Raw genomic sequence first — 16,854 nt, forward strand, 5'->3', positions numbered from 1 at the left:
GTAGGGCAGGTATCTTTCTCTATTGCGTATAATATCTTCGCGCGCGTGTGTGTATGTATATATAAGATTTTAATCGGATGGGTACCGTCACGCACTTTAATTTCTCATTGCCGAAACTACGTTGTGAGTCAATAGACTCGCCAATGAAATGATGAATAACGTCCCATCATATACTATAACATCTGCAACCACCCACATTATGTTGACACTGTCATATATATATATATATATATATATATATATATATATATATATTAGTAGTTTTCTGATAAGAAATTTTAAAGTGCGGGAAAATTCGAGAAAGCTTTAAAATCACACGGCTTTGAAAGCTTACAGTTTTAAACATTTAAAACCATGTGGTTTAAAAGATTTCTCATACTTTTTCGTATTTTAAAATTTTTGACTGAAACATTTTTCATATATATATATATACACGCGCGCGCGCGCGCGCGCGCGCAGACATACTTTCATGAGAAAGCAACTCTGTTCTTGTCTTCTTCAATCCAGCGGGGGACCAAACAATATAAATATTTATTTTAAAAAAAAGAAAAACTAGTTTTTGTGTTTTGTTGGTACGCCGGCTGCTAACTCTTGACTCTTATGTTATATTTGCCAAGTCAAGTCTTCCGTATTGGTCTTCAAAAAAATTGAAATATTTTTTTTGTTTAAAAAAAAAAAGTAATATAATTTTTTACTCACTGTTTTATTTATGTAGGGTAAGGGTACCTTCCTCTGCACCCACCGCATGGGGGGGAAGGCATCATTTTATCTGATGTTGTTAGGTTATCGACATTGAAATTTTCTCCTTCCTTCAAAGTAGACGGCTTGATTAATTTGTGGCGTCTAGAATATATATATATATATATTCTTTTTTTGACATTTTAAACCCCTGGGCTTACAATATGCATCTCAAATTATCTAGGGTTGATTTTATAAATTTATGATTATCTTTGGACTTTAGCAGACAAATTGGGATAAATTTCAAACTCACATAGGGCATTAAGACTGGCTAACAGATTTGAAGATTTATAATAATAATCTTATTGTCCAATATGTTAAGTTTGTTGATTAAGATATGTAATCAATAGGGTAGTTTTAAATAAAACTTGTTGGTATATAGTATATACCAGTCCAATGAAATCTTTCTATTTTCATGTTAAATTTATTAGATAATAGCAAATATTTTAGGATGCGGTTGGACAACTGTAACTTAAAATCTACAGCACTAAAGTGTTTGGTAAACACTAACTGCGTAGTTTTGAAGATATATTGATGTGATTTTTCACTTGTATCATGAAAAATCTATTATATCTTTAATAATTTTATCAAAATTATTATTTAAAATTTATATTTACTATATATTACTATTAGTGTATGTATTGCATTGAAAAATGATAATTAGAGACAATAAGCGGTGTGAGTTAATTTATTGAATAATGTAGCTCAATAACTCCTCACACATATTCATAGGAAATGAAAAATGATACAAACCATACGCGAAATAGAGATATTGGAGATGAGTAATAAAGCCAAACAGAACGTACCATCAACAGTGTCGTGTGATTCTAAACTGAGGAAGCTGTAGTTTTTCCTCCCAATCGCTTTCAGTTTCTTCACCGTTGGTAGTATTTTCTTCGCAATAATGCAGCGACCTTTCAAAATATTGATAAGAGATGTATTGAATCAACCACTTTGATAGTTCCAACGATGGTTACTCGTGTCAGCCTAACCATTTCCAGATTCTTATTAATTATTCAGTGGCCTTTGTCTTTGTGCATACTAAATTTTTTTTTTTTTTTCACATAGATCACATAAAAAAAATTGATCGTGACCGTTTTTATCTTTTTTATTTGTTTTTATTTTTTGATATTTTTTTAAATAAAATTCAAACTCCAAATAAGATCTCTTCGAATTATAAATATACAATACTTATTTATTTAGTTATTAAAAAAATGTCATGAAATTGTGGCCTTAGGGAATTTCTCATAGACTCCTTTTCAAATCCAAAAACTGTAAAATTTTCAATGTTACAAGCCACTTCATCAGCTGCAATCGATCAACTAATTTAACCTACTTTTTATGCAGTTACCTAACAATACTCTAATATCTTTAACAAAAATTTGATGTCGGATTTACAATTTGAAAACGACTTATAACAATTAAAATTATTGAATTTTAAATGTAGCCATATGTGTTTAGTAAATCTAACTATTAAACTGCTATAAGAATGTAAATAATTGAATTGAACATATTGTTGAATGAAATTTATTTTTTATTTATAAATGTTTGTATAAAATATTTTTTTAATTTGTTGATATAATAATTAATAACCAAATAAATATTTTATATTATTAGTTTTATTTTTTTATTTTGTTATCTCAATATAGTTTGTAGTAATAATAATGATTTCTTTAAAGTTAATGATTTTATGTCTTAATTAATAAGGGTAATTTTAAAATTTTAAAATATATATGAGGACATTTATGAAATTGTATCAAAAATATATATGATTATCAAAATAAGCTCTTATGGCTCTTAAATAAGCCATACCAAACAGACACTAAATCTGATATAGGATAGAGTGATTTTGACAAAATTTAATTTTTTAAAAAATTACTAGACACAAAAATTAACTTGTAATTTTTAAAAAATTATTTTTAAATCTCTCAAAAATCGCCCAAACAGACCCTAAGATTGATCTCGATAAATCTCCGATCACGAAATTAAAGCCGGGCGTGGGGCTGAATTCAGATTTTTGCCTGATTGATATTCTTAGAGAACATGATACTCACGTGCAATGAAGAGAGAGAATAATAATAATAAGTAAAAAAAAAAAAAGATAACAAATCATTTTTTTTTTGTTTATGTCCATTCATTCGTCAAAAAGATAAATTATTCCCACTCTCTCCCTAGTTCATCAAAACGACAACCTGAATCCTGCCAAAAATAATAAATAAATAAAAATACAAAAATAAATAATAATAAAAAGTTGTCACCCCAACTCACCATGGGGGTCATGCATGCAAACACAACTTTGTAAGATTCTACATGTCATGATCCACCCACCACAAAAGATAAATTTTAATTATAAAAAAAAAAAGAAGAAAAGATTATTCGCTTGATCTCAAAAGTACGGCCACTCGATTGAGGACAGGACATTTGCTGCTGTCGCGTTATCGTTATCTGAATGAATTTATTAATATGATCTGATTAGTGGTTAATTGTGTATCATTTGGGGGTGTTGTGTAATTGTATAAAAGAACTATAATCCTCCTATAAAAATATCGCGCAGCAAGCAACAGAAGTTGATTATTGCAATCAAAGATTCTGAGTGGAGAGGGTACACGCAGTGGCAGCAGCGGGCATATCTTTTTTTTTGTCTTTACATAATGTTTCCGGGGGTCCCAAAATTGGATTTTGTCCAAAATCCAAATTGCCGATGCCTTTTTGCTTGCCATGATGATCGTATTATATCATGATGTGGTACGATTTTGTCCTAATTATAAAAACAACGCATTACTATTTTGACTTGCAGAACCCAACATGTTGGTCGCATTGATATGTATGTAATTGCCATATTAGTCGATTATCGTAAGGCAAATACTATGTTACAATTAATGTAACATATACATTCAACAACAATCATATAAATTATGTGGGTCTATTATTTGTGTGGTTGTTGTTGAGTGTGTATGTTACATTAATTGTAACATAGAGGCTCCCTTATCGTAAAGTTAACCCATAATTTAAAAAAAAAATAAAAACCCCCAAAAAGGCGAAAAAATTTTTAAAAAAAATCGCACCATATTTTAAGGAGGTAATTTGAGGCCTGAGAGTATACTTCCTACATATAGTCCATGTTTGGTAAAGTACCTGTCCCCATTTTCCTTCCTTACACTTCTCTCTCTCTCTCTCTCTCTCTCTCTCTCTCTCTCGTTACATTTTCTAACTTGTGGATTATAATGAAAATTTTGAAACATGCAATAGATATTGACGACAATAGTACTATACTTCAATTGTATGATAATTTTATTCTTAGACCGTTGTAACTCATGTAAGATCATGAAAGTTTTATTATTTAAACGTGTTTATAAGTTAGACATTAGATCTTTCTCTTTTTAGAGTGACCATCTAGATTAAACTTCAGTTAAGCTTGATGAATTCCGGAGATTTCTTACAACGATGTAAACACTTATTTTAATTGTTAGTGCACTAACAATTACAGAGATTTCTTACAACGATGTAAGTATTTATTTTAATTCTCTTTTTGGAGTGACCTTCTAGATTAAACTTCAGTTAAGCTTGATGAATTCCGGACATTTTCTTACAACGATGTAAACACTTATTTTTATTTTTTATTTTTTTTATTAGAAGGGGCTCAACTAAGCGAGCTAAACAGAAACAAGACGAGGTAAACACTTATTTTAATTGTTATTGTATGTGTGAAAATAGAATAAAAAACATGAAAAAAATAAATGAAATCGAACTTTCGTAATAATTCTAAACAAAAGTTTGAATTTTATCGACTTAAAAGATATAAACAAAATTAAATAAGATCTCTCGAGAGTCTTTTAAGAATGGATGAAATTAAATTTTTAAAATAATCTCGAAGTGAAATTAAAAACTTTCATTTATTAAAAAGATATGAAAATTACTAATAAACCTCTCGCGATCCTACTTCAATCAAAATAAACTCAAATAAAGAAAATAAATCATACATCAATAAATAAAATAAAGAGTTAAAAACAGCCCAAATATGACTCCAATTAAAACCGACAAAAACAAAGGCTCCATTAAAAAAAAAAAATTCCCAGAAATCTTAAGCTTCGTGGCATAGAACTCGTGAATGGTAGCCTAAGTACACCGTCTACATTTATACAATCTAACAAATTGATCTTTCAACTGGCAGTTTTATTATTATTATTATTATTATTATTTTCACGGGTAATTTTTAAAAACCTCCCCCGATGTTTGGACTTGTTGCAAGTAGATGGCGATAATTTATTTATTTGTAAAAAACCATCTACCGTCAGTTAACTTTAACATTGACTGTTAGTTGACTGTGCAAAAACAATATTACCCTTAACAACAGTTTGTAGACGAAAATAACTAAAAAAAAAATTAAAATTGTTGGAGCGAAAAGCACAAACTCTATTTTTTGATAATTTTATCCTTGTCAATTCTAAAGATTTACACTATCATAGGTAAAGATTATAACTATTTTATTTTTAAGTTTTTAATTTTATCTTTTTTGCAGGAACTTTAAGAAAATATCAATAATTTAAAAAGAATTTTTCAAATTTTTAATTTTATCTTTCTTGTAGGAACTTTAAGAAAATATCAATAATTTAAAGAGAGTAAAATAGTCAACAATTTTAATTTTTTTTTAATTATTTTCGTCTACAAACTGTTGTTAAGAGTAATATTGTCTTTGCATAGTCAACTAACGGTCAATGTTAAAATTAACTGACAGTAAGAGATTTTTTATAAATAAATAAATTCTTACCATCTATTTGCAACAAGCTCAAATTTCAGGAGAATTTTTTTAAAATTATCCTTATTTTCGCATTAATCTATACAAACGCATGCCAGTTTGACTCTCCATATACTGTTAAAAACAATTGCGTACGGGGTCCTCTGCCAAACCCAACCACAAAATTAAACTTGGCAGCTGCGACCACGTAGCATCTTATCGTTGCGCTTGTTAAAAATTTTTGGATGAGGTCTTTATTAAATTAGACGACGTCGCGTCAGGGGTTTTAAGAATGAAGATAAAGAAAGCCTTGTTTCTTCTAGAAGAGACAAGACAAAAGCGTATAAAGTCCTAATCACCGGGGGATTCTACATCCTGTCTGGTAAAAAAAGTTCACAAACTCAAATTATGCGTTATGCCTTTCAGTGTTTGTGTAGGGTTAGATTATAATATAGGGCAAAATTATGGTGTAATTATGGTATTATATTATAGCTGAATCCAGTTATTGGATCAGTTTATAATTGTCAATATAATTGATTTTAATGACATACCACAACTGCATCAGAGCCGGACTCTATAATATATATGTAGATTGTAAATATCTTTAAAAAAAAAGTTGTTCTGTTACTTTTTTTGAATCTTTTTTTTACTTATTTTGGTAAAAAAAGTTGTTTGAAAGACATTTATTTATTTTAATTAAACACTGAAAAATTGAGCTAACACATAAAAATTAGATAATAGTGCGAGAACAATTAATGTTGGTCACGTGTAAAACATGGTTCAATTACAGTGAGCTGGTCGTTAGAATTTACGAAAGTCAACGTGAATTACAAAACCGGACGCCTTTTTGTTGACCCCTTCTCTTTCTTTGTTTCTTTCACGGACTGCCTGCAACGCTGCCGTTGAGACTGTTCTTCGTTTGACACGTCGCATAACGATTAACGCGGCCGGTTATTAATTCACAAGTCCTTTCGCTTCGTTGGATTTTTCTTTTTTTTTTAAAAAAAAAAGATAAATATTATATTACAATTAATGTAACATACACACTCAATAATAACCACACAAATTATATAAGTCTATTATTTATGTAGTTGTTGTTGAATGTGTATGTTACGTTAATTATAACATAGGGGCTCTAAAAAAAAAATGCAATAAATATGAAAGTCTTGTTGATTACTTGATTATTTGTTGACAGATCATCATCAATTCATCATCAAAATTTGGCGCCCATTTCTGTGGTTAGGTATTTACTCTCCAATTTCTCTCACACGTGTCCGGGGTCAATTTTGTATTATTATTCTTTGCCTTGGTTTTATCATCTATTCATCTTAAATAAATTTGTTAAATGTATTTATTTCTCTTTTGCTCTTACTCGTCACGTATCTGTTTCACATTTGTTATATTATTTTAAATAAAAAAATTTATGATGAGCTTAATTCAAATTTCAAAAAAATAAAAACAAACACAAACACATTCAATTTTGAACATCCCACTCTCCTAATGATTTTATAAAAAGATGAATTAATAATGAAAAATTGAATTTTGTTTTACAATTATTATTAAAACAATATTTTGGTTTTTTTTAAATAATACCAAATAGGCTATTAATTTCTTTTCTTTTTTTTTGATAATCCAATTTAGGATTAAAGAACTTACTTTGTTTCATTTTGTTATTGATTAACAAGAAGGTTAGAATATTAAAATTTAAGAGATAAACTTTAAAAGAAAAAGAATAAATGAGAGATCAACTTTAATTATAGGTAAATACATTCGTTTTCAACAAGTCAAACTTGAACAACACTTCCTTGATTTAATATAACAATAAAATAAAATCAATTCATTATTATATGAAGAGTGAATATATATATATATATATATTTACATATACTTATTCGCTTAGTTTTATCAAAAAATAGGTTCCAATAAAATTAATAAGTTGACCAAGTAAAGCAATTATGAAGATACTAGGCAATATCATGAAATCCAATTTATTATTATGTGCAAAACAAGAATGAGTAATATTTGTATTATAGGATATAAATATTTTAAATGATTACAGAGAATTGTTTGACCATCTCTCCTCCCGCCACACCCGCAATTGGTTAGAAGGCGTGCTCTTTTTTTTTTTTTTTTTTCTATCTCATATATTAATATTAGGGGGTATCAATTCAAAATTTTAATAAAAAGAATTTCTTATCTAATATTTATAGGAATACTAACACATAGGTCCCTTATATTTGACAAACTCTGACTTAACGACATAATTATTTCGTGTGTATCAAATATTTATAGGATTCGAAATGAATAATATAGACTCATGTTTTTTTTTTTTTCCTTTTTTATTAAAATTTTATCATTACGTGTAATAAAAGTATTATTTAATGAGAGTATTAAATTTTTGTCATTACAAGATGGTAGATACTGTCGAGTATCTTAATTAGTTGTTGCCTTGTTGGCTTTCTGTTAGGAACGAAGAAAACGATGGGGTCTTCATTTAAGAAGATTGTGAAAAATTTAACGTTTTATCTTATGGATGGTTTGGCCACTTCAATAAAAGTTAAGGACTTATTTGAGACAAACGGAAAAGATATGTCCTTATTTGTAAAGGTGTAGAAGATTCAGAAACCCTGATTAGTGATTTCAATCAACAGCTCAATTATTAATTAATCAAAACTAAACAAAGCTGTCTTTGCTTCTCTCTCAACTCTTTTGGCTTTCAACTGCTGAGAGAGAGACAGAGAGAAGCAAAGACCTCAGAAGAAGAGGGAAAAAAAAAAAAAACAAACACACACACACACAAAGTCGTCATCATCATTTGATAAAAAAAAAAAAAAAAAAAAAAATAATCAAAAGCTTCTTCCCGCGAAGTGACATTCACATTGTTCACTCGTTAATTTCCACGGGGGAAAAAAATAAAAAAAATAAATAAAAGCGTCGAAATTGAATCTTCTAGAAAGCTCACCCCAGTTTTTCTTTTCCCACCCTGCGTTCTTTATTTGCATTGAATAAATCTTCAGATACCGAAGCTTCCACTTTTTTATTTCTTTCTCTCTGTTATTAGAATTTTCTTCCCTTTATTTGGTTCGAATTTTACAAAATGCAGTAACAGTAGTTGCATGAGTAGAACAAACACCAAATGCGCGTGTGTTATATTATTCAAAGTCAAAATTTTCGAGATCCTATCCATCCGAAGCCAAGTCTTCGTTCAAGACTGGAATAAAAATACAAATTAAAAAAAATAAAAATGTTCAAAACAGCGAATATTCGTCTATTACTATTTATTCATTTACATTCCTGTGACTTAGTCTCTTCAAAAACTCCATTTTATAGTTCAATGTTCATGTTGAAAGTCGCTTGAGTGTCACACGTATATAAGTACATATATATTCCGACGAAGATTATAGTTTTATTTTCAGCTGTCTGTTAAGGTTTCTTTCTCTTACAAAGCTGGGTTCGGTTCTGTCTTTTCTCTTGTCTGAATCTGTTTAGAACTTTTTTTTTTTTGAGTTTTTAGCCCCAGACTTCATCTGGGAATTTTTTTTTTTTTAATTTGGGAAAAAGAGCAAATTTTTTCTTGCTCTGCTGTTTATTTAGTGGTTTCGTTCCTGGGGGGGCTTTTGTAAAACTAAAATGGCTGGTAATAGAAGGAGGAAGCTGCATTTTAGCAAGATCTATTCATTTACTTGCGGGAAGGCATCATTTAAGGAAGATCATTCACAGATAGGCGGACCGGGATTTTCAAGAGTGGTTTACTGTAATGAACCAAATTGTTTTGAGGCTGGAATTAGAAATTATTGTGATAATTATGTCAGCACTACAAAGTATACTGTTGCTACTTTCTTACCCAAATCATTGTTTGAGCAGTTCAGGAGAGTTGCTAACTTTTACTTCTTGGTAACTGGCATCTTGTCTTTTACTAAACTAGCTCCTTATTCTGCTGTTAGTTCTATTCTTCCTCTAATTATTGTTATTGGAGTAACTATGGTGAAAGAGGGTATCGAAGATTGGCGCCGAAACCAACAGGTACCTTTTTATTTACTTTCCTTTTTATCGGTTCTGGGTCTGCGCTTGCAATTAATGTTTGAGCTTCTGTATTGAGGGAATTTAAATTTTTATTTATTTATTTATTTTCTTTTGAATATTTTGTCTTTAATTTACTTCTTTATAATTTGGGGCAACTTTTTTGAGGATAAGTTTCCTATGGGATAGATGAGGATGCCAGAGAAGGCTCTTGAAGGAAGCATATTAGCACGAAATCTTGAAATTTTTCTGAATTTTGAGCTTCATTATATTTTTTTTTGGGGATGTGAACAGTGTTTTGATATTTGTAAGTGGAGGATTCGAGAAAGTTTGCTTCATCTGTTCGATACTTGCGTTTTATGGTGGATACGTGGGCATTTTAATCTTTCTAGGGTGATTCAGAGAGGATATGAGGGATATCAGTTTACTGGTTTAGATTCCTGGTATCTGCAAATACTTTCGGGTGGATAAAAATTAATAAATGAAAATAACTAAATAAACCTAGTGATATGGGAGGATGCTTTTATTTCTTTAATTATGAAGTTGTGTTAGCTGTTATCTCGAAACTCATGTGCCACAATGCTATGTTCTCTTGCCTGTTGTAAAAGTATTTGAAATAGATTCACAGATAAACTAATTTCACAGACTTGTTTATTGTTTCATCTGGATTTATAAAATCTCTATGGGATATTTTCAGGATGTTGAGGTTAACAACAGAAAGGTTAAAGTTCATAATGGGGATGGGACTTTTGGTTCTACTGTGTGGAAGAATCTGAAAGTGGGAGATATAGTGAAGGTGGAGAAGGATGAATTCTTTCCAGCAGACCTCCTGTTGCTTTCGTCCAGTTATGAAGATGCAATCTGCTATGTTGAGACCATGAATCTTGATGGAGAGACAAATTTAAAACTAAAACAAGCTTTGGAGGTAACTTCAATCTTACACGAGGACTCAAACTTCAAGGATTTCAAGGCCACCATTAAATGTGAAGATCCAAATGCAAATTTGTACTCCTTTGTTGGATCATTGATCTTTGAAGAGCAACAACACCCTCTTACTCCTCAACAACTCCTCCTCAGAGACTCGAAACTCCGAAATACAGATTATATATATGGGGCTGTTGTCTTCACTGGCCATGACACAAAGGTTATTCAGAATTCTACTGATCCCCCTTCAAAGAGAAGCAGGATAGAGAGGAAGATGGATCAAATCATCTACTTCATGTTTTTTGTTGTGTTCACTGTCGCCTTTGTTGGTTCCATTTTCTTTGGTGTTATAACTGAAAGAGACTTGGACAATGGGAAGATGAAAAGGTGGTATCTTCAACCAGATGACTCTGAAATTTTCTTTGACCCTGATAGAGCACCAGTTGCAGCCATTTATCATTTTCTGACTGCTCTATTGTTATATAGTTCTTTGATCCCAATCTCCTTGTATGTGTCGATAGAAATTGTCAAAGTTCTTCAGAGTATCTTCATCAATCAAGATGTTCAAATGTATTATGAGGAGGCTGACAAACCTGCACATGCCCGTACCTCAAATTTGAATGAGGAACTCGGCCAAGTTGACACGATACTTTCTGATAAGACTGGAACATTGACCTGCAACTCAATGGAGTTCATAAAGTGTTCAGTCGCTGGAACAGCTTATGGTCGTGGTGTTACAGAGGTTGAGAGAGCTATGAACAGAAAAAAAGGTTCACCTTTAATTGATGTAGTAAATGGTTTGAACACTGAGGAGGATTTGACTGAGTCAAGACCATCAGTTAAAGGATTTAATTTCAAAGATGAGAGGATAGCAAATGGAAACTGGGTTAATGAGCCCAATTCAGATGTCATCCAGAAGTTTTTTCGTTTATTGGCAGTCTGTCATACTGCTATCCCTGAAGTGGATGAAAATACTGGTAAGGTTATGTATGAAGCCGAATCACCAGATGAAGCAGCATTTGTGATTGCAGCTAGAGAACTTGGTTTTGAATTCTACCGAAGGACCCAAACAAGTATTTCGTTGCATGAATTAGATCCGATGACGGGCAAGAAAGTTGAAAGGTTAGTGTCTCTTATCATGTTTAAATTAACAAGGAAAGGCACTTATAATTTTAAGAAATCATGTACCGTATACTCTTCAGTTGCTTTTGCATGCTTGTAGATCACCTTGATACCCAGTTCACAAGGCCCTTATGGGACTTCACTTCGACTTTATGCCTGTATAGCCACAGATTTTAGTCTGGAATGTCCGACAAACACCAAGTAATAAGAGTGTCGACTGCTCTTCTGCTCTGTCTTGCTTCTGACAGATTACCACTTCGTTGATTTCCTGTTCTTGCTTGCATGATTTGGCTCTTGAATGCACCATGCAAAATTAAAATTATTTGTATGTAGCTGATTCTGTATTTCCTCAGCTATACTGCTTTCTCCCTAAGTTTTGATGGTCTAAGAACTCTAGGTTATCTGAGTAGGATCTTGCAACTTACCTACCATATATTTTTGTCTATCTGATGTTCTTGATCAGTATTTGCATGGTGGACGTAAACTTTAGAATCTGGATTACAATTCTGTTCAGGCTTCCTGCACTTTCTGTGTGCAATTATGGGGTCACTGTTCTTTCTTAAAAAGTGGCGCCCATTTGGTGAATATCAATATTGAATCGTGATCAGTACTTTCCTTTTTGCAGGGTGTATAAACTTTTGAATGTTCTAGAATTTAACAGCACAAGAAAACGGATGTCAGTAATTGTAAGAGATGAGGAGGGAAAAATACTACTACTTTGTAAAGGTGCTGACAGGTATATGACCATCTACCTTAAAAACCCCGAAACTTCCACTTTTAGTTCCATTGAAAAAAACCACATAATTCGTTCTTTCTTCTATGCAGTGTCATGTTTGACAGGCTTGCCAAAAATGGTAGGGATTTCGAAGTTGAGACCAGGGACCATGTAAACAAATATGCTGATGCAGGATTGAGGACCCTGATACTAGCATATCGTGTACTTGATGAAGAAGAATACAAAGTATTCAATGAAAAATTCAGCGAGGCGAAGAATTCTGTAAGTGCAGATCGTGAAACATTGATTGATGAAGTAACAGAGACAATTGAGAAGGATCTAGTTCTTCTTGGTGCGACAGCTGTTGAGGACAAACTCCAAAATGGGGTGAGTCAAAAAATGCTAAGGATTATCAAAGTTTTGAACCTGTTCAGGTACAAGGCATGGGACTCAGGCTTGATTTTTATATTTTTTTTCTGCTTCATAGGTTCCAGACTGCATTGACAAGCTTGCCCAAGCTGGAATTAAAATCTGGGTTTTGACTGGAGACAAGATGGAGACTGCCATCAATATTGGGTAAGCTGGGTACAACTGTTTATGCTATGCTTTAAGCTGAGTTGTAATAACTTATGACTTTTGACAGTCTCTAACTAAAATAAAATAAATTGCAGCTTTGCTTGTAGTTTGCTTAGACCAGGAATGCAGCAGATTATAATTAATTTAGAAACTCCAGAAATCCTAGCTTTGGAAAAAACAGGAGCGAAGTCTGAAATCACCAAGGTAAAATTACATCTGCTTTCGTCCCCCTCACACCCCCACAGTTGCATTGGGAGAAAATTTACTTGATGATGAAATTAATGGTTTTGATGAGCAAGGTAGCCAAAAAAGTAAATATAAAAGCCTCCAACACCAAAAGAGCCTAAAGAGATACTCTTGAGATCCATTTGACAATGTCATGACTGATTTCTGTCCTATTGTACCACACAATAATATGGCTGGTGACTGGTTCATTGTTAATTTTCACTTGATACCCACTATGATAGAAATCCTAATATACAATACGTTTTCTGCTTTGTCTTTACTATATTACCCATTATATTCTTATTGCATTATTAGTTGCCAGATTTTCTTTCACTGCATCTACGGGTATCTGCCTAGTCATTCCTGATATTGGCATTGATATCGTGAAATTTATCAGTTCTTTCTTGGTCTTTCAGACTCCGTCACTAGGTTTCTTTCATCATCTACTAGCTCAATATTCTCTCTGCTTGTCCCTAGCTGGTGATATATATCTTGTCTATTAATAAATGAAGGAGATTGCTTTGCTATAGAATGCTTTGTTATTATGCATGTACAAGTGAAATTTGCATACCTAAGTTTCCTCATGTTATTGCTTTACATATAAGATGCAAATGGTATGCTTCCATAAATACTCCGGTAATGTGGGGTTCTCTAAACTGATTTAAACTTGTCAATGTGATGCCAATGATTTGTATGAATCCATCTTTTAGGCATCAAAGGAGAGTGTCCTCCATCAGATAAATGAAGGAAAGAATCAGCTGTCAGCATCAGGTGGGAGCTCTGAGGCCTTTGCTTTGATCATTGATGGGAAATCACTTACTTATGCCCTTGAGGATGATATTAAGAATAAGTTTCTGGAGCTGGCAATTGGGTGTGCATCTGTTATTTGCTGCCGTTCATCACCAAGACAAAAGGCACTGGTGAGTTCATATTCTGGTAGTGGTAATTCTCTCTATAACTTCATTCAGATTTATTTTCTGATTACACTTATGAAATGTTGTGTACCTTTCTTTAAGGATAATCTTGTTAAATGATGAAATTAAATAACGTAGGTTACAAGACTAGTTAAATCTGGAACTGGGAAAACTACATTGGCAATTGGTGATGGTGCCAATGATGTCGGGATGCTTCAAGAAGCAGATATTGGGATTGGAATCAGTGGTGTTGAAGGGATGCAGGTATTCAACGGATTATTTTACATTTATGGTTTGGTGACGTAAAACTTCATGTGTAGCCAAATTTCTTATTGTGAACTCTTTTTATTTTCATTTCAGGCGGTTATGTCAAGTGACATTGCAATTGCTCAGTTCCGATATCTGGAACGCTTACTGCTTGTGCATGGACACTGGTGTTATAGGAGGATCTCATCAATGGTAATGACAATTATCACTTTTAATCCTTATAGTAACCTGGAAGTTCAATATTTTTAGAGAACTGGGACAGAGTTCTGTCATGTGCTTGAGATTTGATAACATGATAACTTTGTTTATGTCTTCTTTTGTTGGCAGATTTGCTATTTCTTTTACAAGAACATCACATTCGGTTTGTCTGTCTTCTTATATGAGGCCTATACGACATTCTCAGGGCAACCCGCATACAATGATTGGTTTTTGTCACTTTATAATGTCTTCTTTACATCCCTTCCGGTGATTGCTCTGGGTGTTTTCGATCAGGACGTATCTGCAAGATTCTGTCTCAAGGTAGGCCCTCCAGCACAATATGTAGACTCCATTTTATTTTCATTTTTGTTATTTAACCAAAAAGGAAAAATTCTTGTCTTCCTCTCATTTCCTGATATGTGTGAGTACAACTTATGTGCACATGCATGCTTAACCCAACACTTTGGCTTAGCTTATTCTTTTATATCTTCTGTGGGGTGTCTAGAACTCAGTACCTAATTGCACATCCACATCAGTCTTGAAAACGTGCCTCAGGTGTCCGATTGAGCAAATATACCACTGGTGGCTTTAACCAAGTCATATTAAAGTGTTATTTATTCAGTTGTTAGCTATTAACTTTTAATTAACCATCTTATTTGTTAGAGAGAGTGAACATATCGAGCTACATGAAACCAAAATTTACTTTTGAAACCTTAAATGACCATAATGTTGTACCCATGGTTATGATGATGATGCACCCAAAGTCCCCATAGTTGCTGGTGCAACATTTTTGTATCATTTGACATGCTACTGTGTTTTGATCAAATGGTTATACGAGGATCATTCATTTTTTGTCCTTTTTTAACAATGGCAGTTTCCTCTACTTTACCAAGAAGGGGTGCAAAATGTCCTCTTCAGCTGGCGTCGGATATTTGGTTGGATGTTTAATGGGCTGTACAGTGCCATTATCATTTTCTTCTTCTGTAAGAAAGCAATGGAGCATCAGGCATTCAACGATGATGGGAAAACTGTTGGAAGGGATATTTTCGGTGCTACAATGTATACATGCATTGTCTGGGTTGTGAACTTGCAGTTGGCACTCGCAATTAGCTACTTCACTCTTATACAACACATTTTCATCTGGGGTTCAATTGCTCTGTGGTATCTTTTTATGTTGGCATATGGGGCCATTACTCCTACCCATTCTACCAACGCTTACAAAGTCTTCATTGAAGCCCTTGCACCTGCTCCTTTGTTCTGGCTGGTCACGCTCTTCGTGGTGATCTCTACCCTAATCCCATACTTCGCATACTCTGCAATCCAGATGAGGTTCTTCCCCATGTATCATGGGATGATACAGTGGATAAGGCATGAAGGGCAATCAAATGATCCTGAGTACTGTGATATGGTGAGGCAAAGATCAATTCGGCCAACCACTGTGGGTTCCACAGCTCGTTTTTCTAGAAGAAGTAATCGTGTAAATGATAGAAATCAAAATGGGAACCCAATGAGCAGCTCGTGATAAACATTGCCTCTCAACAAATGAGGGTTGTATATATCTGCCCAGAAATCTCTGCTCCTGTATATGACTGTATTGAACTATAGGTGGTTTTTCCGATAGAAAAGTATGCCCCTTTAGAGCATAGATGATTGTACAGAAGCCTTTTTCAGCTGTAGCATAATGCTGGATGGGTAGAAGAGGCCCTAGTTGCTGTATTTTTTTGTTCTTTTGAGGTTACACTTACACGTGTATTTTTTGCATCTTGTAGTAGCTACGAAATGTATTTATTAGATTTTAGAGTTTGAATAAGAAAATTAAGTTGACTTTGATGTTGGCAGACGCTTCGTGCCGGGAAAAGAGATTTTTATTTCGAGATTGCTCATGCTTTGTATATGAAAGGAGATTATTGTGTTCTGATCTGAGACTTCTACGCCTACAGAGTTGTTTGCACACTTTACAAATAGGTAGAATTTGGACAGAGTATAAAAATGAGGCGTCTAAATAATAATATACAACTTCGAAGTTTGTAATGATATATTTCATGATTTAGGACCTCAAAAGTCCTTTCAAGTCGTGTTTTGGCCCTTATTTTTGGTACTAGCTCAATAGCCTAACCGGTTTAATTAATGCATTTGGGAAAAGGTGGTAACTCATTGGTATAAATTATGTCTATATAGTTTTCATGAAGGCCTCATAAGGTATGAAATTATGGCAAAGAATCATATTAAATTGGGTACATTGGTATTTTAATAAAGGTTGCTGATTTTCTAGATTCATTTCACTTGGAAATCTCCAGGTTGGGCAACCCTTAAAATTGACCATCTACAATTTATATATATATAAAAAAAAAATTAGAATGTCTTCGGACGTTACTTGGGAAGTACAGCTATCAAATTATTTTATGCATCACATAATATAT

The 16,854-nt window shown here is 32.8% G+C and overlaps 1 protein-coding gene across 1 annotated transcript; it reads left to right on the forward strand.

Moving 5' to 3' along the window:
- The first annotated feature begins 8,316 nt into the window (after positions 1 to 8,316).
- Positions 8,317 to 16,354, forward strand: LOC18043244 (putative phospholipid-transporting ATPase 9). The gene is made up of 11 exons (XM_006437709.2): positions 8,317 to 9,496; positions 10,191 to 11,539; positions 12,165 to 12,275; positions 12,365 to 12,641; positions 12,742 to 12,830; positions 12,926 to 13,034; positions 13,766 to 13,975; positions 14,108 to 14,233; positions 14,330 to 14,428; positions 14,564 to 14,755; positions 15,309 to 16,354. Exons 1-11 carry the CDS (start codon positions 9,104 to 9,106, stop codon positions 15,954 to 15,956), a joined length of 3,603 nt encoding a protein of 1,200 aa, XP_006437772.1. The 5' UTR covers positions 8,317 to 9,103; the 3' UTR covers positions 15,957 to 16,354.
- The last annotated feature ends 500 nt before the right edge of the window (positions 16,355 to 16,854 follow it).

This window comes from Citrus clementina, unplaced genomic scaffold (assembly GCF_000493195.1).
Source record: "Citrus clementina cultivar Clemenules unplaced genomic scaffold, Citrus_clementina_v1.0 scaffold_4, whole genome shotgun sequence".
In the NCBI taxonomy this organism is placed as follows: Eukaryota; Viridiplantae; Streptophyta; class Magnoliopsida; order Sapindales; family Rutaceae; genus Citrus; species Citrus x clementina.